The sequence below is a fragment of the Lissotriton helveticus genome, chromosome 1_1 (assembly GCF_964261635.1).
Source record: "Lissotriton helveticus chromosome 1_1, aLisHel1.1, whole genome shotgun sequence".
NCBI lineage: Eukaryota > Metazoa > Chordata > Amphibia > Caudata > Salamandridae > Lissotriton > Lissotriton helveticus.
The window spans coordinates 1,877,719,349-1,877,746,376 of record NC_136057.1 but is presented as its reverse complement, the minus strand read 5'-3'; the positions used below and the strand labels follow the sequence as shown (position 1 = coordinate 1,877,746,376).

The following is a 27,028-nucleotide window of genomic DNA, read 5'->3' as shown; positions in this document are numbered from 1 at the left end:
GGCGGAGAATCAGCGGGCGGGAATAACCTGTGGGTTGGGTCAGTGGGCGGAGTCAGAGGTGTGGCAGAAAGAGCCAAATATCCCAATTTTAAGTATTTGTTTCCCATTTCACTAAACGGTTACAGCTTATTATGTTATTTAATTTAACTAATGGATACACATGTTTATTTAAGGTGTAGTATGAGTTATTGACATTAAATACATTCACAAAGTGGGATTAGTTTCCAATTACAGAATGTCCCAAATATCCTTAAAAGTGGAATCGCAAGCCATTTGTCTCCCAGCCATGGAGTTTCTGTCACCAGCACATCTCCTACCTTTTTCCACAAGAGCAGTTCAAACATGAATGGCAAAATATCCTAGTTTGCAAATGTTTTCCACATAATTATGGCTCTGCCATATTTGCCACATAATACATCATCTGCTGCATAATCTGACAATGTTAACTAATGAATTGTTTAGAGCTCAAATGGATCAAAAGTTACAAAAAATGTGACTTGTGCTGCTGTGAAGTGGAGGGCCCTTTGCAAAGGTTGACTGGTCACCTTTCTCACTGCTGCGGTTGTATGTTCCACTGGTACTAATAAGGACACATCTTGGCAGAAACTGTTAGCATGTGTAAAAATGTCAAAATAATAAAGTATCAGAAAATGTACAGCACCACTAATACCAGTGTAGGGTGTCAGAGCACTTTACATTCCACATATTACACAGAGAAAATCAATTATGCGTGTGTAAATCACTGTATAGGAAATGTTACAAATGAAAAGGGACAAGGTGTAGGAGTTGAGTCACATGACAACCATACTAGTAGGCAGCATAGTTTAATAGTGATTGGTCTGGAGAAACACAAACTCAGAATTTAAAACATAATACCATGGTTGGGGGTTCTCTTTAATAATCAGAATTGAATTCTATCCAAATTAACCCTTTTTGCAACATTAGGATAATCAAAGACTGGGGAAAAACCATAACGGTCTAATTTATACCTTGCAGTTTGCATGCAGCTCTTACATGACAGTTAATAGCTTACTGTTCTAGGTTAGCATTTTAACTTATTAACTGCAAGTAACAATAGTGTCTCTCAGACACAATCAGTAAACCACTGACCTATTTACATTATGTGCATTTTGTGATCTGCATGGCACATGTTTTTTTTTTTTGTTCTTAGCAGCAGGCACATTAACCCTCAGTTCTTCCTTTCCATGAGTTAAAACTTCCACTAGACAAAACTCCATCTCTCTCTACTAATAACATTAATCACTGGAATTATCATGACATTTTTATTGTTGCCAAAAATTGTTGGAGGCCAGGAAAGAGGCAGCAAGTGCATTTAAAAACATAGTGTACTTGCAAACATGACTCCCCCACCTGAAGTCAGCAGCTGGTGCGGTCGCCCTGCCCTAGAGCCACCCTGCTCAATGGTCCTGTGACCTCAGTGACAGAGTCACTGTCACTCCATTGTGTGCTGCTTCATAGGCCTGCCTGCAAGACTGGAGGTGAACTTCAGAATGAATTGTGGCGGACAGGCCTTCAAGGTTAACCCACATTTGCCACTGCTAGGGTTCACCTGCTGGTGCTAAGGCACCAGGGCTTTTAAGATATTGCGGGCCTTCTAAGGTCTAGTATGGGAATGTGCTCCCTCAGGGGGAGTGGTCTGGTGGACTGGTCATGAAGGCTGAACCTGGTTCCCCAGATCCAAATTCAGCAGCTCTGACCATAGTGCCACATCCTCTCCCCCACTGAACGCCATACTGCCCCACTGAGAGAAACTTGCACTGCACTGACCTGTTGTAAACACCTGGATGTGACTCAATTCAAATTACTCAGACAAGAGCAATATGCTGCCTAAAAAAAAATTAACATCCTAGAAAAAGCAAACACTTAAAAGGAATGCAAGATTAAGTTAAGCATGTGAAATGTAAGCAGGAACAACATGGTTACCTTTTTCCTTTTACAACTCATTATTCAGAAATTAGTGCGTGATTTTGCCTGAAAAGTTAAGGTCATGACTACAGGGCCAAGAAGGGACCCGTTTCAATGCCCATTGATTATAGCCTTACAAAACGTAGGCAATATGGTTTAAAAAGACCACATTCGTAATTGCACAGCTGCTGTACACATCTTGTTTTCCAATTCACCCATCAAGCGGGTATTTCAGTACTTCCAGCGTTAGTGCATTTTCCCACCCAAACTTTTAAGGTCCCAAAAGCAAGACTTATTGGCTATACCAATGCTTGTTTGGGGTTTGTCCTAACACAGTCCCTGGCCTTGAGCCTATCGCTGGTCCATTCTTTGGCCCTGTTATTGGTTCTATCTGAGATTCTGTCTCTTCTCGTGTCACCGGTGATATGTTCCAGTCCTTGACAGAATCTAAGATTGCGCTTCGAGCCCTCGGCCTGTCCACGGTTCCCCCTCAATGGCTCACTAATTGCTTATGTTCCAGTTAGGAATAAAGAAGAGCCCTGTGACTGGCCCTATTCTTGGCTTGCCCAGACTTCTATCTGGGTGTACGGAGGCTGGGCTTGTGCCTTTTCTATCCCTATCCATCTGCCCCTTGCGTCTGTTCTCTTGCCTTGCTCAGAATGGTGCGAGCCTATTGATAGGGGGCACTCTCGGTAAACCATTACCAGAGATATATGGCTCTGAGAAATTGTGATCGGAGATACTGGTGAGGGAGGCAGGCATAAGCAGGCTAGGGATGGACGAGAGTAGGAAGTGTGGGTTGGGAGGAGGGATAGAGAGAACAGCACAGGATGAACAGAAAAAGATGAGACGGGTAGAAGAGCAAGGCGCAATGGAGGAAAGAGGGAGAGATTGTTGCGCTAATAGAGAGAGTGGTTAGAGGAAGATATGGAAGGCAAGAGTTGATTGCTGGAAATGAAAAGGGTAACATGGTGAGGAAATAAGGTAGAGTGACGGGGTGACAGAGGGATGCAGAAGGGAGAAAGGCAAAGGGAGTGGAGAGAGTGATTTGAAGACAGGGATAGGTATGCATGGGTAGTGGAGTGAGTGAAGGACAGAGAGGGTAGGCTTCACAGTTCAGCAGATAGTGACGGCTGGGGTACAGGAACTTCCTGAAAGAGGAAAAGGAGAGTGTCGAAGCCGGAGGGGGTGTGGTGTCTTCGGGGCGTGGCATGGTTCCTCACCGCGCTAATGATTCGGCACGCAGTCTTCACTCCAAGTTGTACACAGCAACGCACATCAGTTGCCACCAATGTGGATATGAGCATCCAATACACAGATGAGCAATGCTCTTAACATACAAAGACATCTTTCGGCATAAAGGTTGGTGAAGCCATTGGGGCAGGCGCGCAACACCCATTGGACACAAAGGGCTTCAGCCCCTCCCGTCGTGAGTGGCAGCCTGGGCTCAGACGGCTCCGGGCACAAACACAGCAGCACCCGAGCACTTCACAGGTCTTTAAAAGACCATGTGCATGTTAATGAGGCATTCGTGTTGTTTCACCCCTTCTAAGAGCCCCTGCAGCTCCACTCTGCCTACTGCCCAAAATTTCAGCTCCCCCCGAAATTGTTTCTTAGCCGCCCCCCCCCCCCGAAATGTGGCTCTAGTTGCACCTCTGCATTGGGGCCATATGCGAAAACACACACGGACAGCATCATTGTCATGACTGACACTGAGGAGAAATCACAGGCTTATAGAGCAAGTCATTTTCACTCAATAGCTAGTCAGATTTCCAGCCCCCCACATTCATACTGAATGTGGGACATATGGGATATAACCACGAACGTTTCAAAAAGTAAGGCAAGCACTCAGAGTGTCTACTGAAAATCAGGACTAATTTTAGGAAACACACTCTTGTGCCCGAAGATAAATTGGAAGGGGCAGTATGCCTGGGTGGGATACTGTTAACTTCCACCCAATTATAACCTTCACCTAGGTTTCCCAGGTGTGAGAACACCGGAACTGATTTTACTTGCCGGTAAAAATCACACGAGGGTTAGGCTGCCACTGCCAGCACAATCTGGCCTCGGCTCCTGGCCCCCGCCTGACCCTCCCCCACCCTCCTTTCATGTCACAGGGCACCAAGGATCGTTCACCACTGCCAGCATACAGGCACTGCTGTGTCCTTGCACCATCCCCACCTCAGCTTCTCAGCACAGTTGTCCCCCCCAACCCCCTCCCCTATCGTGTGTGTCGGCCCAGGCTGGCGTCCGTCTCATTGCAGCCGCACTTGAGTACTTAACAGGTCTTTAAAAGACCATTCACTTTTTTAACATGGCTTTGTTGTATGGGGGAACAAAGAGAGGGGGTGGGGGTAACTACCAGCCGCAAGAGACACCTTGTCTTCTACGGGCACGGAGGAAAAGACAGAGCCATTTTCCTTCTCTGCCCATTCCGCCCGTCCCCAAAAGCCGAGCGTTAACTATCGGACTGGCCTTTCTGCAGTCCGGGACGCATGTTTAATAGAAGAAAGTAGGGGAACGGAATCTATAAAATTCAAGAAGTAGGGGCACGCCGTGCCCTGCCGTTCCCGCCCACTTCAACCACTGCTCAGAATGCACACGAGGCTCCTGCATGCCGAAAGACCCAGGGGCCGCTCTCCGAGCTTAGGAGCTCACTGAGAACTTGCCGCCCTGATTTCTGCCCGCTTCGGGGATTAGCAGGCCACAATGGTGGCCGCCACCCTGGTTGAGGCGTGCTGCGAAAAGCGCGAAGCCCCAGCCGCCTCCGGCATCTAGAGATCCAGACTCACTGCATTCAGCTGCCTAACCCCACTTGTACCATCTTCAAGATGTCACAACTCCTGGATTCAGATTGAATGGCTCTGGTCTGAATAGATAAAAAAAAAAGGTTTCAACAATTTTTGAATGGCCTTCCCGCATGCAAAGTGTACTTGGATTTGCAAACTTTTATTATCAATTAATCTATAATTTAGCGAGATAACTAGGGACCTCACTAGTGTGTTGAAAAAAGAAAACATTGTAAAGGGATTTTTTTCTGGGATGAATAACCTGAGAGGATTTTTAAGGCACTTAAGATGATGTTTACTCAAGCACAAATCTAATGCCAACCTAAAAACTTGTCAGAGTTTATTGTGGAAACAGATGCCATTGAAAGGGTTGTTTGGATAGTTTGTTTTACAAAGGGCAAGACAAAGATGGATTGGAACATCTTGTCTTTTACTCATCCTGTGTTTTGTCAGATTCTGAACAGAAATTTTCTGTTCCAGAAGGAGACCATTTAGCAATGAAGATTGTGTGGGCTAAATAGAGGCATCCTTTGATAGGCACTAGAGAGCCATTTTAAATCCTCATTGGAATTTAGAGTGCTTGTGCTTCAGTGCAAGCATAGTTGACCAGCCAGATGGGTATTTTTCTTTGCCTAATACGATTTCGCAGTCATTGACATTCTTGGCTCCAATGCTTTTTTTTGACGGAGATTTATTTTTGTTTGAAATAAAGTGTTTCAAAACAGATGGATCTGAACAAATTAGAAGACGTCAATCTCAAGACTCCTTTAGTATGATTAAATAAGTTGTACTTCAGTTATCAAGCCATTTTGGTTCTGATGAAAGAATTGCAATTGATTGTAAAGCATAGTGTCATGATTCTGTAATTTTTAGTCATGGAGTTAAAACTTCCTTGGATTTTCATAATACAATCTTTTCGGTGGCCATATGTTCATTCTCTTGTACAAGAATATATTCTTTCTTCTCCTATTTGTGTACAACATATGTCAGTACGTTCTACATGTTTTGAATATTTACAATCGCTACCAGTGACTCCTGAGCCTCCGCAGATGGTCTCTATAGACATAATAGCAAAACTGTTATCTTCTGGATGTTGAGCAGCAGTGGCTTCTGTGGATTTCTCTGAAAAAACTGCTAATTTTTCTCCTGTGACCACATTACCCATAACAGAGGAAATGGCTCAGTTATTCACCTATATTTTGTTATTCATAGGCTGCCTCATGCCGTTATGTCTGACAGAGGTATTCAATAACTTTCTCATTGTTTGCAAGCTCTATGTTATACTTTCAGAATTGAAGAAGCTTTTTCTTCTGTTATGTTCCTTAGTCAAATAACAGCGTATGCCAAAGTGTGGAACAGTATCTTCGATGTACTGTAGTGCAAGCAAACTTATTTGGGTCTCCTGCTTAGTGGAATTTTCATATAATAATGTAATTCATAGTGCTTCAAAGGTTTCACTCTTTTATTTATGCAAGGTTTTCAAACAAAAAAATGCCTTCTCTTCAGATTTACCTTGGATTCCAGCAGCTACTGATTATGAGTTTCAATTACAGAAACTGAGACAGCTCATTTCCGAAAGCTTATGCTGATTAAAGATCATGATGAAGGAACCTGCTAATATGTCAAAATTAAATTCCTTTCTTTTTGTCCAAGGAGATAAGACTTGGCTGTCTTCCCACTTTCTTCCAGTTCATACATTGGCAGTCAAATTTCGATCATGATTCTTTGGTCAATTCATCAACTTAATCCTATGGCCTTCCAGTTGAAATTGCCTCACACTTGAAATATTCTTTCTCTTTAATTCATCCCCATTGAAGCCATGTGTTCCTGATCCTTATCTTTGGCTTCCACATGAACATTGGCAACCATGAAATAAAGACAACCAGAATATGAATTTCCAGAAGTTTATGACGCTTGGATTTTAGGGGTTGTCTTCAGTTCTTTATCCACTGGAAAGGCTGTCCATCTATTGTGAGATCCTGAGAAGATGCTTCTTCTGTTCATCTTCCCCTACTGATCTGCCATTTCTTTCAAACACATCCTAATAAACCAGAGGCTTACGGAAGACTGTGCTCAGAGAAAGGCTGTGTGCACAATGTGCACTAGGACAGCATGTTGCTGAATGCCGTGCCCAGTGCATAGCTGGTTGTCCTCGTAGCCTGTGCCATGTTGATAAGTCTATTATTGCAGTCACCTGGCAAGCTGGAGATATTAGTTGGCAGAGACAGTGGTGAAGCTGCGGAATCGAGCAGCGGTAAACGATGTCAAACGTAGTCCTCTTCTCACTTTTTATCCCAACGCCATGATTCTGAGGGCAGAGGAGGGGTCAAGCCTATGTACTTCCTTTTCCAAGATGGTGGTTTGGCCAGAGAATTCTCTTGGCGTTTTCAAATCCAAGGCACAGCACAAGTCATTCCTATGATGTCAGTTCTTATTTGAATCATGCGCAAAGGAGACAATCACAAGAGGAAAATGTGCTGCAGTGGATTTGTTCCCTATTTTCATCAATTGCATAGTCAACTTGTCCTCTATTTTTGCCCTTGCTTTTTGCTTATTGCAGGTGGATTCCATTTTGCATTTTTCTTGTGTCTGTCCCTTCTCTCTTTCTGATGCCCCAGGAGAGTCTACTACTCGAACATAAATATCCATCTTCAATCAAGAAATTGAATTACCAAGGAGTTTTTTCAATCTGGTGTTTTTTTCCACTTAACTGGGACCCTCTTATTGAGACACCTGAAACCCTTCACTTGTGTTATACTGTGTAGCGTGACACAGTGGCTACTGGGAGGTGTTACCCTTTCCTTGGGCAATCAAGAAGGAAACTGAACAGACCATAGCCGCTTCCAGCTCTTGACCATTCTAAAAAGAAATTCAGGTGGAATCAAGAACCAAATATTTATCTTCGGAACAGAAGATGAAATATTTAATCCTTCAATATCCGTGCAAAATCCCCTTTGGCCTTTGTAGGACTGGCCTGATATTTATGATGGGCCCAGTAACAGAGATTTCTCTGGGCCACTCATAACGAGAGCCTTAAATCTATGGTTGTTTCATAGTTTTCTTTTAATCCTTCACACCAAGAAAATCTTCAATTTCATTTCATTATATGGGAACAAATGGAGTGGCCCGGGAAAAACATGCTATTTAAAATGCTGTATGGACTCCATGGATGGTCATTAGGGATATCCACTGGGTATCTAGTACTGCTCCTGCCTTGGCCTTTGTTATCTGTGACACCAGTGGTGGCTGGTATTTAAAGGCGGTGGGGGTTGGGACGGGGAGGCTTGGGGGAGGAGGGAATAAAATAAAAATGAAACTACACACTCACCTGTCTGCAGCTGCTGTTCATCGTCACCGCCTCCTCCTCGGAGTCCTCTTCCTTACTTCCAGGGCAGGAAGCAGGATGAACTCGGCCCCCAGCCTCCGGATAGCCAATCACAGCACTGCAATGCAGAGTTGTTATTGGTCTGAGTACCGTGGTTCGGCACTCAGCCAGAGAATGAGAGACTGGGCATGTTCTCCATGCAGTCTGTAATGCAGCCTGCATGGAGAACATGCAAAGTGCGCATGGCGGTTTGTTCGCCCGAGACAGCCGGCCAAAGCGTCCTGCGCTCTTGGAGTGGGCAAACCACTCCTCTCTGGCTCTGTGAGCAGAGCAGCCCCACCCCTACCCAGCTGAGCAAGAGGAAAAATAAAATGATAATAACGATGAGGTATTATCATTTTATATTTTCCTTTTTCGACCTACACAGTGGGGCAACGCTCCTCCACATTAGTGGAGAAGCTGCCCCCGTTTGACACTACCCTTCGTTCCCTTTGTTTTAGGGATCATGAACACAGTGGCAGGAACAGAAAATAAGCAGGGCTATTAGGAAGTATATTCACATTTTGTAGGTCCCACTCCGTGCCTCTCCCTAAACCCCTCAGCAGCAGATGTGATGCTTTTGACGGATCGAAAACTGGGCTTGGGGACAATCATTTGATGTCTTTAATGGACAAAGGGTGCATGATATCACGTCCATAACCCCTGTCGTTTTTATCAATTGACGTTTATGATGAAAGCTGTACCTGTGCTCTTGCAACTCCTTCCTTTTTGTATGTTTTCCTCCATACCACTTGAAGAGTTATCCTCCCATGGTTAATTTCCTGCGTGTGAGCAGTGTGTTCATTTCAACCATCCCCCCTCCCCTGAAATAAAGATGCCTAAGTGGGCTCTATAAAGTTCTGAAAATTATTTTAAAATATTTTCAGATTGCAACAATGTGTCGGAAATGTTTACAGTTAGTGTCTTTAAAAGTTTTATACAAGGTTTTTCCCCTGGTGTCTGTTTGTCAGGGGCAGTTAAGGGAGTCGAGGAGTTGTTCCTCTGATATGTGTCTTGGACGCTGAACAAAGCATGTGGGCAAGCGGCTTCCCGGTGTGTTGGCCACTTCGGTTTCACTTTGTCACTGCCCTAGTTATGTTGCCTGTGTTGCCTGACTGCGATGCCTATAGAGTGGTTAAAAAGCCCTATGCCCCTGAGGAGACTCTGCCTACATAGTTTATGTAAATAAATGTGTTCCTCTTTGAGGGTAGACAGTGGTTGCCTTGATAGAAGGGAGTGCAGACACCAGTGAGGTCACTTCGTTGGGCAGACCTACATATGGGCAAGAACATCCGGTTTTAAGCCTATTATTGCTGGTGCCTTTTAAGCAGCAAACAGTTTAAGACTCACTCCTCCCAGCCTCATGCGTGTGATCTGAATTGGGGCTTGTGTGTGGACAGCATTCAAACCCTTTTCTCAATAGTGATTTGGGTGGGAATAGTAGTTTTTACCTCTCCGCTATCCAGCACTTTCCCTACTGTTGCACTCACTGGAGTGGGAATAGTAATTGGTACCCCTCCGCTATCCAACACTTTCCCTACTGTTGCACTCACTGGAGTTGGAAAAGTAATTTTTACCGCTCTGCTATCCAACACTTTCCCTACTGTTGCTCTCACTGGAGTGGGAATAGTAATTTTTACCCCTCCGCTATCCAACATTTTCGCTACTGTTGCCCTTTTTGGAGTGGGAATAGTAATTTTTACCCCTTCGCTATCCAACACTTATTCTACTGTTGCATTCAGTAGAGTGGGAATAGTCCTTTTTACCCCTCCGATATTCAACACTTTCTCTACTGTTGCACTCTTTGGAGTGGGAAAAGAAGTTTTTGCCCCTCTGCTATCCAACACTTTCCCTACTGTTGCTATCACTGGAGGGGGATTAGTAAGTTTTACCTCTCCGTTATCCAACACTTTCCCTACTGTTGCACTCATTGAAGTTGGAATAGTAATTTTTACCCCTCCGCTATCCAACACTTTCCCTACTCTTGCAGTCAATGGAGTGGGAATAGCAATTTTTACCCCTCCGCTATCCAACACTATCCCTACTGTTGCCCTTTTTGGAGTGGTAATAGTAATTTTTACCCCTTCGCTATCCAACACTTTCCCTACTGTTGCACTGTTTGGAGCGGGAATAGTAATTTTTGCCCCTCTGCTATCTAAGACTTTCCCTACTGTTGCTCTCACTGGAGTGGGGATAGTAATTTCTACCGCTGTGCAATCCAACACTGTTGCACTCACTGGAGTTGGAATAGTACATTTTATTTCTCTACTATCCAACACTTATCCTACTGTTGCATTCACTGGAGTGGGAATAATTATTTTTACTCCTTTGCTTCCAACACTTTCCCTACTGTTGCACTGATTGTATTGTGAAATTTTAGTTTAAATATTTTTTTAAAGTTTAATGATTTAATTTATTATAGATTTGAGTTTTTTTATATTTCAAATCATTTATATTTAATTTTTTTTATATTGTTTTAAACTTTTAGCATACGTTAAAAATAATAGTCTATTAATTGTTTTAAAGTAAATATATATGTACAAATTATCCTGTTTGTGTGTTTATTTTTTTAAATACGCATATTTGTTACATTTTATTAAAATGTATATTAAATGTATTTTATTTTGTTAAAATATACTTAATATATTTTAAGTATATTATTTTATTTTATATGAATGTAAAAGTCAATATTGTATACATCTATATTTTTTACATTGATATTTTTTAGTCTATATTTTTGTACTTACCTGTTTAAGTATAGGAGTTGATATTTTTGTTGTGTATATTTTTTACTCGATATTTTTAACATCAATATTTTTTACATCGATGTTGTGTCAGTGAATCATTTATTTTGTAGCCAGAGTAGCTACCAAACAACTCTAAGGTCTGAAAGATTACCGGTATCGTGGCACGAGGGTTCCATGATATAGAGGAGGATATCATCCAGGTAGAGTGAAATGTTCTCTTCCAGCGGGCTGGAGTCTGAAACCTGCAATCCCTGAATATTAGAGAGTGTGTGCATCATGCAAGCTAGCGTTTTCCAGCACCAGAGCAAAAAAAGAGAGCGGACAAGTGGCACCCCTGCCTCATTCCCTGCTCAATTGGGAACATATTCATGAGGACCCCAGTCACTCTCACCACGGCCGTCGGGGCTAGATATAGAAGGGCCATCCATTTCTAGGACCAAAACCAAATTTCACCAGCATTTGCTGCAAATAAGGTCAATGAATAGCATGAAATGCTTTTTCTGCATCCAGCGAAAGATAGACATGGGGCATCCTCCTACCTTTAACCTCCGCCAGCCAGATATGTGGTCTGCACAAGTTAAGGCTGGTTGATCTGCCTGGCATGAAGCCAGATTGGTCTCCATCTATCAGTGGGGCTATAACTTTGATCAGCCTAGTCACCACGATCGTGGCCAAAACTGGGCTTGTCCTCTTAGTTTATTGCTGTTATAGTCACACGTTGGAGATCTAGTGCCAGTGCCCCCAGTCCCTTGCCTCACGAAACAGATTTAGGATGTGGGGGTTCTAATGTGCCAGCGTACTGTTTGAAATATTCAGTCAGGAGACCTTTAGGCCCAGGGGACTTCCTGGGTCTAAGTCTCACAATGGCAGCCTCTACCTCGGAGAGATCCATGTCTCCCTCAATATCCATGCGTCCTCCGTTGAGACAACCGGGGTGGCCACTGTTGAGGGAAAATCTGGATTTTGGTCAGCTTTCTGCAGCAAACGTGCCCCCGTAAAATTCAGCATAATAGCAGGCAAACTCTCCCACTAGTTGAGTGTCAGTCATATATGACTCTCCCGTGGTAGTCGTGATGGTTCACATTTCAGAATGTCTTCCCTTTAAATGAGAGGTCTGTGCCATCTTTGGACTTGAATTTTACTGAGTGGCAGACTAGGGATTCTTTTGTCTTCAATATGGAGCATTCTCCCTGGATAACAGAACAAAATGTGACAGACAGATATAGAAGCACTAGGTTGTTCTCAGATATTTGTATATCAAGTAGTCCAATTTTAAGGGGTACTAGCAGCCAGTGAAGTTATCTTACGTGCTACCTGTGCTTCTCTCGCCAATAACAGTAATCAAACAGCAGCTTTGTATACTCTCTGTAAGCAGTTGATAGAGCTCAGCCCACTGTAACATTTATCTTCAGTTAGATGAATCGTTATAGCTGCATGAGAGGTAAAGGGAGAACACTATCACTTGTTAACATCTCAATACAGTGCAACCAATGTGGTCACACTATAACCCACTCAACAACTTAATCTGAGTTTAGTAGAGTTTAATTTTAAATTTAGAAACAATTCAATATACACCAATCACAACAATATCATATAGAAATCCAAAAAGACTAAAATAAGTCCAAATCTCCTGAAGAGATTTACCCTATATAATACAAATCAGACGACTAACTCTATGACGATGATAGAGATGATCATGAAAAAGAATTGAGTATTAAATTGCATCAGATGATTTTCCAAAGTAATCATTAGCAAGCTACCTCTCCCTACACTACCTTAAAAGAGCAACCCTAATCTTAGAAGCATTTGGGGAAGGTGAAATCAGAAAGGTGTCAGCAGTCGGAGTCTTCAGTAGAGGGTCACCCACCATGGGTCAAGTATCATAAAGCTACACAAGCAGAACCATACATCTGCTCTCAGTGACATCCTAAGATCCCTCCCCTTTTCCCTCACTATGGGGTCTATTAGGATGGCGGTCGGAAAATCACTCCGACCGCCATGGTAGCGGGAAAACCCCGCCTGCTAGGACCACGGCATAACCGCCGGTCCAATTAGTATGTTCCGCACCGCGGTGCTTGGATCACAGCATTTAACATTGCGGCGGTTGCTGCTGCCAGCCGCACCACCGCAATGTCCAAAAGAGCATGTTCTGCATATCTCTGCACTGCGTGGCAGGCACTGCACAGTGCCTGGCACCTGATACAGGGACATGTAGGGGGGTACCATGGACCCCCAAGTGAACCCACATCCCCAAACACATTGGGGGCCCGCGATGGGCCCCCAGAGACATTCTCCGCATGCCTTTCCATGGGGGTTCCACCGCCGCAGAAAGACTAGCTACCGCCGGCATCATAATCATGCCGGCGGAGCCTGGCCCTGCACCGGCCCCATTTTATCAGTCCAGCTCCGCCCGCCAGGCAAGCGTGCGGACGGCTACCGGCGGAAAAGGGGCGAGCGGAAAATCTCACTGCCACGGTCCTCACCGCCATGCTAATGGGACCGGCGGTTTTCTGGGTTGCGATCCCGGGCAGATGACCGCCTCCGGCCCGGTGGTTGCCACCGTCGGCCCGGCGGCGGTTATCCGACCACCATCCTAATAGACCCCTATGTTTCAGTGTTAAAGATCAATTGCATTACGGGTGGATAATCCCACGTGATCCTTGCTAGTGAATATATATGGCTCCAGCACAACTGCATACTTGCACCTCCTTTCCCACATCGATAAGTTGCAACTTCGTTCGCCTTGGTCATTTATCTCCTCTTCCATGAGAACTCGCCTTGTTGTTCATTACTACACTTCTCCATGCCAAGTTTGTCTTCTCATACCTTGCTATCTAATGAAAACAAAACCCTTCCATGCTAACTAAAGAGGCTTTGTCCATATCTGCAGTGGAAACAAAATACAAGCAAATGCATTCTGCATTGAAGGTAAAATACTAATTACTTGTTTTATTTTTAACGTGAGCATGAACTGAACTGGGTTCTCGAGGCCCACTCTAGTCAACTTTAACAGTGCACAGGGTTACAAAATATGTGCACATTTTTACGTGCACAATAAATGCAGTTTCTTAAGACACACAGATTACGAAGATGTCGTTCTAAATGCACCTGCATAGGAATAGTTCTTGTTACACGAATAAAGGTTTAAACGTCGTTTACATATAAACATTCTGATTTATTACCTCACTATGGGACACATTTTGTGAACTTCGCCAGTCACATTATTATGTAAATGTTACATAGGCCTTTATCAATCACATTCTATACACAAATTCTTCAAGTGAAGTACTTTAAACATGCGATACCCAAGGAAAATCTTATGTAAACCTGAGTATTAAATGCTTCTGAGTATTATTAATAATATTCATGTGAGTAGCAAAACAAATGTGAGCTAAAGGATATAGATACATATTAAATAGTGCAGGTGACAGCAGACAGCCTTGAGGTACATCAAAATATGGAGAGATTTCCTGAGAGCTGGATGGTACATTTCACCCTGCTCCACAGTCAGTCCACTGTAGCAAATATTGACATTAATGCCATGGTTTAGGTTCTTCCTCTCCCAGCGAACCTGAAAGAGGCTCTGTGGGCCATTGCTTATTGTCTGGCAGCTAGTAGGCCACACCTCCCAAGAAGGATGTAGATCAGGATGGGATTAAATGAGGCTTATCTCGGACAGCTCCACAGGATGAATGCAACCATTTATTCCAGTACTGGTGCACTGAGTTGGTCAGGAGAATCGGAGCCAATTTAAGTTATTGGATGGTGAGGTCCCAGAGAACGGATACAAAATCTTTGTAGGTTTCTTATTTATTTTTATTTTTTTATACTGTGATTTCTTATGGAGACTATGTTGCACCTGTGTGGGCCAAAAATGGCCTCTGTGTGGCGTTCATGGGAGTCAGTACCTCTGTGACCATTTGCGTTCATGAGAGACAGTACCTATGCGACCAGATGCATTCATGAAAGTCAGTACCTCTGTGACCAATTGCAAGGAATAATTCGGAGGAGACTGGCGTGACCATCACCTGTTCACCAGTTAATACCTCAGGAAAGAAGGGAATCAATAGGGGTCTCCCCTCAGTGAGAACAGTAAAGGCAAAGTCTCAAGGCAGTGAATGGGTGGTGTAACCTGTAATGCTGACACTCCTCATACTCTGTCCTGCTGGACTAGAAGGGAATAATTAGCCAGCCGTAGCAACATGTGAAGACTCTAAACTTGATGTGTTACTATTTATATCGCAGGTAGCGAAAAAAGGCGCCGATCAAAGACAGCCAATCTCGGCGTTCTTTGTTTGAGCACCAGTGTACACCAAGCTTTTTGATTCAGCCAGAAATTTGTGCAATTAAATATTGGAAAAAAACTGATTTGAAACAAAGGCTCTTTTAGACTGACTTCTTCACTTGGCAGATATTTTGTTTAAACAAGATTTTCGCGAATAAGGACCAGATATATCGAAGGGTTTTGCTCATTCTGTGACTATGGGAAAATGTGTTCGTACATAAGCCCTAAGTAACTATAGAAATTTCATTTTGAGATAGTCACCTCGATTTTTAGCACTCACTTGCAAATTATTTGGTATTTCAAACAACTATGCTCAGCCACCATGTTGAATTTCTCACCCTTAGTTTCACTTTATCATTTTCTAGACGTTCATGTGCTGATTGATGGTGCATACTATAGTTAGTAAAAATGGGAGCAGTGTGGTTCCAACATTGTTGCTCTTGAGTTGCAAATTGAAAATGGCGACACGTAAATGAAAATTTCGAGAAACACCTCTGTATATGCCATAAGATTTTGTTCCAGTGCAGTTTCTAGTACATCATCCTCCCATATATGCACACAAAGGGAGGCTCCATGATATTTTTTCAGGATATTCAACTGTTATAAATTTACATGTACCCAATTTATGAGGAACACGTTTAGATCGATAGGGGTGATCTTGAACATCTAGCTCAGATCTGGTCATCCTGAACCTATGTGAAAAGAGTGGGGTTTAAGAGTGAAAGGAAGACCAAGTCGGCTGGTAGAGTTCTGTAATGACGAGAGGATTCATTTTGATGACCGTGTCAACCACAGAAATGCAACCCAATTCTGGGGAAAGCAGAGGTTCCTGTGGCCTCATTAGTACCTGTGTTTTTAGTGGTCCTTGTTGCATCACTGGCTTTATATTTTGCTCTTTGAACTGTGAAGGGTTTGTGCATTAGTGCCTGTTGTTAGTTTTCAGTTACTGGATATTTGATTGGATGTGGTTTGATTTCTTACCATGCAATCTCTGATCTTGTTTTACTTAGGCCTCAGGATCTGGTTGGTTCAGTTGGTTTCGCTCAAAATCTACAAAGGAAGAAGCAGCGCCTTTGCCGAAAGCAATGCCCACTGGCGATTCTACCCCCGAATTCGACCCCAACCCGACAGCAGCACAGGTAATATGTTTACTAGAAAACAGATGATGACCATTTCTGTCATTTGGTTCATGATTTAGAAAATTTGCAAATTTCTATTCCCAATGGTTGAAGGACTAGATCAGGTGATTTTATCTGCTAATATCAATTGTTTATATAAGTGAAAACATTCTATCAGTGTGCATAATCTGCAGAATGAGGAAGCCTCATTGGGACGTGTTACTCCCTTCCCCAGAAGCCCAAGTAATTCCTTTTTTATATACTTTACGCTGCATGTTATGTCACACCCACATAGTCCAGCCTATTTATTATGTAGTTGTATTATTCATCTCCTCAGATGTCCCTCTGTCTTAATGAACATAAACACATATGCTCTGACCACAAGAGTAGCCTCTGGTTCCCAAAAGAAACACTGAAAACAAACTGTTCTTTTTAACAGATTAACTGGTTCAGTTTGGATTTCCCTAGGGATCTGCTTTCTCACCCTGTTGTTTAATATCTACATAATCCTGCTTGCCCGAAAAATTGTTGCCTATGATCTGCATTTTCAAATGTGTGCAAACAATGCATATCTGCTAAAAGGATCAGCAGATATTGATTGAGTTAATTTTGGTCTACGGGAGGCAAAACTCTGGTTGTCCCAGAATTATTTATGTCTGAGTACCTGAATAACATCGATTTTATTAATCAGTACGGATTAGCTCTGTTCATCAAGGTGAAAATGGCCTACCTATGTACACATCTGTGATATATATGGCTGTCTTTTTTCACGTTTAACATATCTAAAATAAAGTATTTTCTTAATATTACCAGCCATCTGCGAATGGTGCAAGCTGTTGTAGTTTGAGGCTTTTTAACTGTTCCAGAGTTTGACACAGTCCGTCTCCTTATTACTGAGATAAGGCCCAGGCTGCTCAGAAAACCTCTGTTTAGGTTATTTTTAGTCTGAACGAATGTGACCATGTAAATGAAATTTGCAACACCTTGAGATATTTGCAGGTGACTAGGGCATTTGCATGTTTAGAAATCTATTGAAGGCTATGCTCCAAAACTATTTCAGCACACATTTTCTCTTGAGACCCCCACTTTTTTGGAGGTACCGTCTGGTAGATCTCCCCTAAATGGGATTGCTGCCTTAGTGAAGAAAAGGGGAAAATGGACAGGTTTTCCTACCCCTTCTCTTAGTTGTACCTACAGAAGTGAAGGAGTGCTTGGAATCCAACATTAATATTTTTCTGTTCAAGGAAAAATATAGTGGGCCCCTGCCCTCAATCCTCAGAATCTTTGCACATAAATCTTGCTTTTGTATAGTAATTTGTATGTATTATGTGCTAATTGTATGGAAATTAGGTAATAATCAGCTCCTCTGTGGCAATAAATATTAAAGGTTGTATAAAATATAGATCGGAAACATTGTACATCACACGTCCCTAACAATTAGTCTAAAGCACTCAAAAAACCTTGTGACATCATATTGTTATTAATGTTAATGACCAAATTTAGATGGAGATGGGATGTCTGCCAACAAAGTAGTGGCTGCCTGGCAGGTAAAGTGATTTCCATCCCCTCTTGTGTGGATGCAACGAATGTCCTTTTTGGGAGGGGGGGGGGTGTACCACGTTCACAAAATTTCAAACCAATCCCTATGTTTGTTGGCTAGCCATGTAATACCTTCCCATAGCTGGAGAGCAGAAGCACTTCAGCTAATTGTCCAAACAGGCACTATGCCTCCTCAAGTAATTAGTTTCTCTTTCTCGCCATCCAGTATTAAGGGAAATCTATATAACTTTTCTTCCATAGTAGTTCTATAAAGCAGGTAGTGGACCCCCATGTGTACAACCGCAAGCTAAAAATAATGCTTTCATTTCAAACTTTTTGGGAAGCATGTTAGTATTAGTTGTTGTTGTTACTTTTACATCACATTAGCATGGAAGCTGAACCCTTTTACAAGTTCATTCTGATTAGTCTTCAATTATTCAGATCCATGGACACTGCTAACATTCAGCAAGAAAATGGCCTTGAGATGAAGTAATGTAGCACAGAAGATGCCGCACCATTTGCGCACACAACACATTCCATCAGCACGGCATTCAATTGCACAAAAAACAAACAAGAACACGCTCATCTATTTGAAGGACTGCTTTTCTGGCCTTCTGCATTAATGCTAAGGTGACACATTCTTTGCACCACTTAATGTACATGTATACCGACCACGTTAGGGTGCATTAGACCTGGAATGCATACTTGAGTTGTAAAAACACATATAAAAGAGTGCTACACGTCACTGCGTCCGACATCAGACGTACACCAGAGACTTATTCTAAGCTGCCTATTCTGTCTTGAAATGGGGAGGCAAACTGATAAGGACTGCTCGAGTTAAACATTCAAATAAGTTATTTGATTCACTTTATTGATTATTGTTTGCAGCAGTTTTATATGTGAGCTGAAAAAAATGTGTGAGTTTCTTAATTAGCTTCTCTGGTTTAAATTGTCTGTAATTCTATATATATATTTTTTTGTGTGATTTTATGTGTACTGTTGGATTTAGTATTGTTTGTATCTTGAGAGCTTAGAAGCTTGATATATTCCAGCAAATCTCTGTATTAAAAATAAAAGAAACAAAAGAAACAAATGAGATACACCTGCATTAATACCACGCGAGAAGCTCTCTGTGAGCAAAGAAGTGCTGACAGCAGTACAGGTACCTGACATCTAATCATAGACAACTAAAAACTCACAAGAGGTTGGCCACTTACTAAACAAAATGACATATAAATAGTCTAGAGATGCATCTCACTCACCCGAGAGACCTTCAATAAACGTAGACATTCCAGCAGAAACATGGGGACTCTGGCTTAGAATCATGAAAGGCCGCTCTATGACTGACCACAGAAATATTAATGAGTCCCCTCTCCGTTTTTCTGGGGAAATGAATTAGCCGCCTGCAAACCGTGCTTGAGGTAAGCCTCATGCCTTTGCTCTTCTGTTGTTGGTCCAAAGCTCGCATGCATAGACGGGCATTTACACTACAGGGCAGAACGAAGAAACTGCAGATGATCTTAAAGCATCTCTAGATGGCAATGTGGCACTATTAACACATGTAATAAATACAAATAAATACTTCCCAAAACTTATTTCATTTAAGAAGTGAAATGATGATGGTCTTTTCTCTTTAATCAGGGGGTGACTTCACCCCTGCCCCCACCACCAGCAGCTGACAAAATGAACTCGGCGCCACCCCCATCGAGTGCACTGCTGTCGCAGTCTGCAAGGAACCCCTTCTCCAGGACTGCAGGTAAGTCTGACACCAAGAGCGCCTCCAAATGTTATCACCTGCCCATCCTTTCCTATCTGATGCGCCTTGATAAGCCCTTCTCTCTCTTTTGAGACGTGGCTGGAATGATTTGTAAAGTGTGAGAAACACAAGAAATTCAGATGCTAAGTCTAAAACTCAAATCCTTCTCTCTGCAGTTCTGTGTCTCAGGCCTTCCTCCTGTGATCGCTCTGAGGTGTGATCTGTCTCCTGTGATTTCTCTGCGGTGTGATCTGTCTCCTGTGATCTCTCTGAGGTGTGATCTGTCTTGTGTGATCTCTTTGAGGTGTGATCTGCCTCCTGTGATCTCTCTGAGGTGTGATCTGTCTCGTGTGATCTCTCTGAGGTGTGATCTGCCTCCTGTGATCTCTCTGAGGTGTGATCTGCCTCCTGTGATCTCTCTGAGGTGTGATCTGTCTCCTGTGATCTCTCTGAGGTGTGATCTGTCTCGTGTGATCTCTCTGAGGTGTGATCTGCTTCCTGTGATCTCTCTGAGGTGTGATCTGCCTCCTGTGATCTCTCTGAGGTGTGATCTGTCTCGTGTGATCTCTCTGAGGTGTGATCTGCTTCCTGTGATCTCTCTGAGGTGTGATCTGCCTCCTGTGATCTCTCTGAGGTGTGATCTGTCTCCTGTGATCTCTCTGAGGTGTGATCTGTCTCGTGTGATCTCTCTGAGGTGTGATCTGCTTCCTGTGATCTCTCTGAGGTGTGATCTGCCTCCTGTGATCTCTCTGAGGTGTGATCTGTCTCGTGTGATCTCTCTGAGGTGTGATCTGCTTCCTGTGATCTCTCTGAGGTGTGATCTGCCTCCTGTGATCTCTCTGAGGTGTGATCTGTCTCGTGTGATCTCTCTGAGGTGTGATCTGCTTCCTGTGATCTCTCTGAGGTGTGATCTGCCTCCTGTGATCTCTCTGAGGTGTGATCTGTCTCCTGTGATCTCTCTGAGGTGTGATCTGTCTTGTGTGATCTCTCTGAGGTGTGATCTTTCTCCTGTGATCTCTCTGAGGTGTGATCTGTCGCCTGTGATCTCTCTGAGGTGTGATCTGGCTCCTGTCATCGCTCTGAAGTGTGATCTGTCCCCTGTTATCTGTCTCAGTCGCGGCCGGCATAACTTGCGGGTGGGGCAGGGGATCGCGCAGGAGGGGGATGGGGGGGGGGGGGGGTTAATTTAAAAAAAAATACACTTACCTTTGCCTCCAGTCCCGCATCACATCTTCTCAGACGTCTATGAGGAGGCCGTTTCTCCATGCAAGCTGCATGCAGACAACATGAAGAAAACAGGAGTGTGCGTATGACTGGTTTGGTCAGCCTTGCGGCCATTCCTAACAGTCAGTGCCCACAATAGTGGGCAAGCCACTCCTCCGCTGACCTGGAGCAGGACCGCCCACCTACCCGCCCCCAACCCAACCCATCTGCTTTCTCACAGTGCGTGAACCAGAAACATAAAATGGTATTAATAATACCATTTTATGTTTCTGCTTCTCGCACCGTGAGAAAGCAGTGGGCGGTCCACCGCCCACATGGAGGAGCCGCCCCTGATCGCCCCTGTGATCGCTCTGAGGTGTGATCTGTACCCTGTGATCGCTCTGATGTGTGATCTGTCCCCTGTGATCGCTCTGAGGTGTGGTCTGTCTCCTGTGATCTATCTGAGGTGTGATCTGTCTCCTGTGATCTATCGGAGGTGTGATCTGTCCCCTGTGATCGCTCTGAGGTGTGATCTGTCCCCTGTGATCGCTCTGAGGTGTGATCTGTCTCCTGTGATCTATCTGAGGTGTGATCTGTCTCCTGTGATCTATCTGAGGTGTGATCTGTGTCCTGTGATCGCTCGGAGGTGTGATCTGTTTCCTGTGATCTCTCTGAGGTGTGATCTGTCCCCTGTGAGTGCTCTGAGGTGTGATCTGTGTCCTGTGATCACTCTGGGGTATGATCTGTCTCCTGTGATCTCTCTGAGGTGTGATCTGTTTCCTGTGATCTCTCTGAGGTGTGCGCTCTGTCCACTGTGTTTGGAGTGTAGCGTAGTCTCTGTCTGCAGCATTTGTCTATAGGTGCAAGTGGTGTCTGCTGAGTTCCTCTCTGGGGAGAAGCCCGTTTCTCAGGCCTGCATCTTTAAGGTTTAGCCTGTGTCTCTTTCTCTGTGACATAGCCGGTGTCTCCTTGTGATCCAGTCTTTGCCTCACAGTTTCTTCCCACGGCTGAAGCACGTGTCTCCCACATTTCTCTTTGGGGTGTAGCCTGTGTGTCTTGTGTTTTTCTCAGATGTAGCCTGTGTCCGACTTTTCTATTTCTAGCCAGTTGCATAGCCTTTGGACGCGTAAACTGTGTCTCCTGAAATCCTCTTGTCTTTTCTGTGCCCCTTTCTTGGGTATAACTTGTGTCTGTAGTGTTCCCGTATGGTGTGTAATCCATATATATCGCAGTCCTGTCTCATAGTGTACCCTGTCTCCCCTGCGTTCCTCTCTGGGACGTGGCCTTTGTTTCACACACTCATCTCTGAGGAATATTATGTGTCTCAGGCCTTACTCACTGAGGTATAGCGTTGGCTCCTGCTTTTCTGTCTGAGAGGTAGCCAGTCTTGCCTGCATTCCTCAGCGCGGCTTAGCCTGTGCCTGTTGCGTAGCTCTCTGGGGTGTTCTCTGTGTTGTTTGTTTTCCTTTCTGAGGTTGCGGCCTGTGTCTTCTGCGTTCCACCTAGAGGCTTAGTTTGTGTCTCCGGCTGCCCTATCTGATGTGTAGCCTTTGTCCCTCCATCCCCCACTCCCATCTGAGTTGTATCCTATGTCTCTTACATTCCTCTCTTAGGTGTAGCCTGTGTATTTTGTAGGGCTGAGGAAATATTCCAGCAAAATGCAAAGCATGCAAAATCTGCTTTGGAAATTTTGCATGATTTTGCAATTTCACTGAATTTTGCTCGGCTATAAGACTTTGGATTAAGTTCTTTTATATACAGCTTCCCGGGCACACACACAGACAGTTTTTGAGCTTATCGCAGCTGCACCTGAACACTTCACAGGTCTTTAAAAGACCATTTACTTGTTAAAGAGGCTTTGTTGTTTTTCACCCCGTCTTAGAGCCCCTGTATTTCCTCTCTGCCTATTGCTGGAAGAATTACCCACGCCCCTACATTTTTGGTAGCCACCCTCTTCCGAAATGTGGTTCTAGGTGCACCTCTGGTACTCATGTACCCTCATTTTGTTTCATTTTTAGAGCATGGTTTTTGCGATAGCACCAAATAAAACCGTGAGAAAGCGCTGTACAATGGGAGTTTATTTGAAGTTATAAAATAAAGCAGTGACGAATGGAAGAGGGTGGTACACACAAGTAGGCATCAGTCATGTACCAACCGGCACATTCATGGATCACAAAATAGTTAAAGTAATGCATTCATGCAGGAGACTTACAGCTTAAAACTATATACAACACATAACAAATTGGACAACGGATTATATTAAATACATGTCCACAAAAGTATTCTTCCAAATGTCTTCCTTTATTCAATGAAGTCTTAAATAATAAATAAAACATAGTCAGGGTGATTGAGATACAGCTGACGCGTTTCGTCCTTGTCAAAAGGACTTCTTCAGGGCAAACAGATCTTTACTATAATGTCTATCTAGATAGATAAGCCATCAAGTAAGGATGTAAAAGATGCGTCTGTCCTCCAATATATTATATTAAGAGTTATGGTTTATTGCCTTAGAAAAAAACTTTGGACGAACGGCAATGTAGTAACTTCCAATCTTATTAATTCTAATCCCAGGTTAGGGAGAATGAAGGACGTCGGTGGTCTCCATGTGGGAAAGACTGCCTCGACTGACTCTGGTCGGTTACAGCATTGTGCAATTATCTTTGCACATCCTTCGTTCTCCCTAACCTGGGATTAGAATTAATAACATTGGGAGTTACTACATTTACGCTGTTTTAAAGACTTCATTGAATAAAGGAAGACATTTGGAAGAATACTTTTGTGGACATGTATTTAATATAATCCGTTGTCCAATTTGTTATGTGGTGCACCTCTGTTAATGTGTAAGAATTGTTAAATTCCTGTATGGGAATTGCATTGTGACAGTGGGTGTTTTTCAGTGTGCACACTTGTTTTCTGGGTAATTCCACATCATTTACACATATATTAGGGATAGCAGGTTAGGTGCAGAGGCCAATGGGGGGCCACTGTTCAGCCTCTCTCTTATCTTAGCTATATACAACAGTTGGGTAAAAACTTTGGGGTGAGGGAATGAACTAGACAGGAATTCACTGTGCTTAGTCAAGTGCACGTGCTTGCCCCACCAACACAGATTGTATCACACACACACTGTTTCCCCAAGCCTTTCTGCTCTCCACATCACAAGGCATAGTACCCGGGCCAACCATCTTTTGAATAAATGTATCAATTTCCCAGTCCTAAAACACTGATGGGAAAACCTTCCAGGTCTGTAATTAGCTGTTTAGCTGGCACAGAATCAGCCCGTCTTAAAGTGCGTACCATACACACTGAGGACAGTAGGATGAAGAAGAAGACACAGGGAAGTGTACACCGTGTTTGGAGAAGGCCTTCGGTAACAACTGACTGGCACAGAGGCCCCTGGTTCTGCAGCATAATATAGATACTCCATGAGGTGAACATACATGCACTAAACGTAGAGGAGGTCACAGCAACAACAGTTTCAAATGTTGGGAATTTGTGCCACCACATTGTGTGTTGAGGACAGAGTTAGATCATGTTTATTAATTACAATGAAAAAAAAGGTGGAGTGATGAAAGTGAAACTGCATCGAAAGGGAGACAGCGAGCACATAAAAAAACAGTCCCACTAGGCCACACTCCCACAGAAAAGCTATTGTTTTAGGTTATTTTGAAGGTCGTTGGCTTGGGAGAGCAGAGGACGGCTCTTCTGTTCGTTACTCACATTTTTGTTGGAGATTCGTTTTCCTACAGCCTGCTGTTCTCAGCGTGTAGTGTGGATTACACCCCTCTCCGCCTGCAGTAACACGTGCATTGCACCATCTGCTATGTAGATTTATAAGTGCTCTACAAGGATATGTTCTTAGCAAGCGCCACAGGAGCCAGCTTCATCTCAGAGAGTGCTACGGGGTGCCGGAGTCTGCATGGCTTGAGTCTGGTCTGCAAGGTGCCCCCGGTGTCTGCTCCTAACAAAAGATTTTAATAACAGACCACTTTGCTCCTACACCCTATGCCCATCCCGACCCTCCGGGAGCTGCAGACCTTTACCTCTATCCACTCCAGAATATGAGCAGCTTCTGGAAAAAGTGGGAACTTCATTCACAACAAGAGGTTACAGGAGGGGAAACGTGGCCTGCAGCTAGAAAGGTGACGTGATCTTGGCCATCCAACCTCAAGCAGACAGAAGAGCTGCCAAAGGCAGGCTAGAAATGAACATATTGAGTCTTTAACAAGCAGTGATGAGGGAGTGTGTGGAAGGTGCAAAGACCGCTTGGGAGAGTGTCTACAAAGTGAATGGAGGACAGGCGAGCGAAGAAAGGGTGGGAGCACGTAAACACATTGTATTCAGTGTTCCCAATATTAGCGTGCTAAAAAGGGATAGGGTGTGGCTCAGCGGTTCTAGCTTCTGACCTTAGAGCTGGGGACCATCGTTCGAGCCTCAGTGTTGGGCCAACATTCTGTACAAAAGAAGTTCACAGTGCGGTTAAAAACAATCATAATAAAGCTTGTCGTGCCAGACTGCTTTCCCAAAAATATATTATAGCCTGTGCACTGTTAATGGGGTGACCGCCATTTTTAAAGCAAAAAATATGAGATAAAACATGAGTGCTGTGCTGCTTAAAATGTAAGCGGTTGCAGGTCAGCATGTCCAGCATGCTTTCGGAGAAAGTAATTTAAGAAAGTAGTGCTCACAGATGTGGAGGTTCGGTTGTATTATAACTACGCCAAGACCTATTTACGTTTAAACACTAAGATTTATTATCTCCGAGCGCCGGGAGCTCGACCCGTTTACACTGAGTGCGAGCGGCGATCTTAAAATGGCCGCCCGCACGTTCCCAGCATGCCTTGGGTCACGCTCATAACAAGTAGAGCGCAATGCCACACATCTCCCCTCTTTGCCAGGATGGGAAAGGACAGGTAGGGGGGGAGGGAACAAAGGAATATGTATATACATATGGAACAGTCTTACTTGGCTTCCATGTCAAAGTCCTCAAATCTCTTCGGCATTCTGACCAGTCTCCCCAGTCTGGTGCGTGATCGTGTTGGGGTAACATTCTCCCGTTGGTCACTCACTGGAAGTCCCTTTTCTCCAGCCTCACTGGGCTGCTTCCCTTTTCCTCTTCCGTTGGTACTTGGACTCAGTGGCTCGGACTGGTCAGCTGCTCCCAAGCCGCCATCCCCTTCAGGGGTGTGCTGACCTTCACTCTCTCGGCTGGGCGAAGTTGGGCTCTCTGCTGCTTTCTCATGTGTCTGCATCGTTTCTGGCTGATTTTCTTCTTCCCTTGCTACCCGTCTACTTCCTTCCACATCTTCCCACTTCATGATTCTGTTGCATCTTGCCATCCCGTCTTGAGACCATATTTTCCCGTCACTCAGTAGAGCTGATCGGGCATATGGCTCCACTACTTGTAACGGAGGGCTGAACTTACTGTCACCTTTCTTCTTTAGCACTGCATGTTTTACTCTCACCCACTCGCCTTTCTCTAGGTTCACTTCCTTGACGTTGTGCCTTTTGTTGTAATACTCAGTGTATACTTCTTGTGCCTTGTCCATGTTGCGACGCACTACAGCCGGGGACCACTTGCTTTGGACAATGAGCTGTTTCCATGCTAGATTGTCTCTCGTGAAGGGGTCTCGTCCATGTAAAACTTTGAATGGACTATACCCGGTGTTTGCTGGTGTGATCCAGTAGGCCCATATCTTCTTTTTTAGTTCTTTCTCCCAGTCTTGTCCGGTGCTTATCGCTGCCTGCACCGAACCCATAATTACCCAATTGAACCTCTCCACTAGTCCATTTCCAGCTGGGTGGTACACTGGGGTGTGTTTGACTTCAATTCCATTTCTTTCCATGAATGCGTTCCATTTTGCCGAGGTGAACTGTGGCCAATTGTCGCAGGTAATCACTTTCGGGATCCCTTCTCTTAAGAATGTGGAGGTGAGAAAGGACAACACTGCCTCTGAATCGGCCACTTCGCATACTTCTACCTCCGGCCATTTGGAGTACTTATCCACCAGCACTATCGCGTATTTGGGTACTCCATTTGCATCCAGAATGGGGCCCAGGATGTCCACTGAAAGCACTTCCCATGGACTGGAAGGACACGCACATTTTCCTAAAGGTGGGCGTAAAAGAACCTGTGTTTTATCTGCCATGTTGCATTGGTCACACATCCTGACATGCCTTTCCACTTGACTGTCCATTGCCGGCCACCAATACGCTTGCTTTGTCCTTGCTTTGGTTTTCATTATTCCTAAGTGCCCTTCATGTAGAACGGTAAGGAGATGACTTATTAACGGCTGGGGAG

General features: G+C 44.0%; 1 protein-coding gene across 1 annotated transcript in view; it reads left to right on the top strand.

Moving 5' to 3' along the window:
• The window catches only part of SEC16B (SEC16 homolog B, endoplasmic reticulum export factor), a 403,213-nt gene that overhangs the window by 354,440 nt on the left and 21,745 nt on the right, over positions 1-27,028 (top strand). The window contains exons 22-23 of the mRNA XM_078642040.1: positions 16,122-16,250; positions 19,410-19,524. Of these exons, the coding sequence (XP_078498166.1) occupies positions 16,122-16,250; positions 19,410-19,524 (244 nt within the window). The remainder of the gene's footprint in view (positions 1-16,121; positions 16,251-19,409; positions 19,525-27,028) is intronic.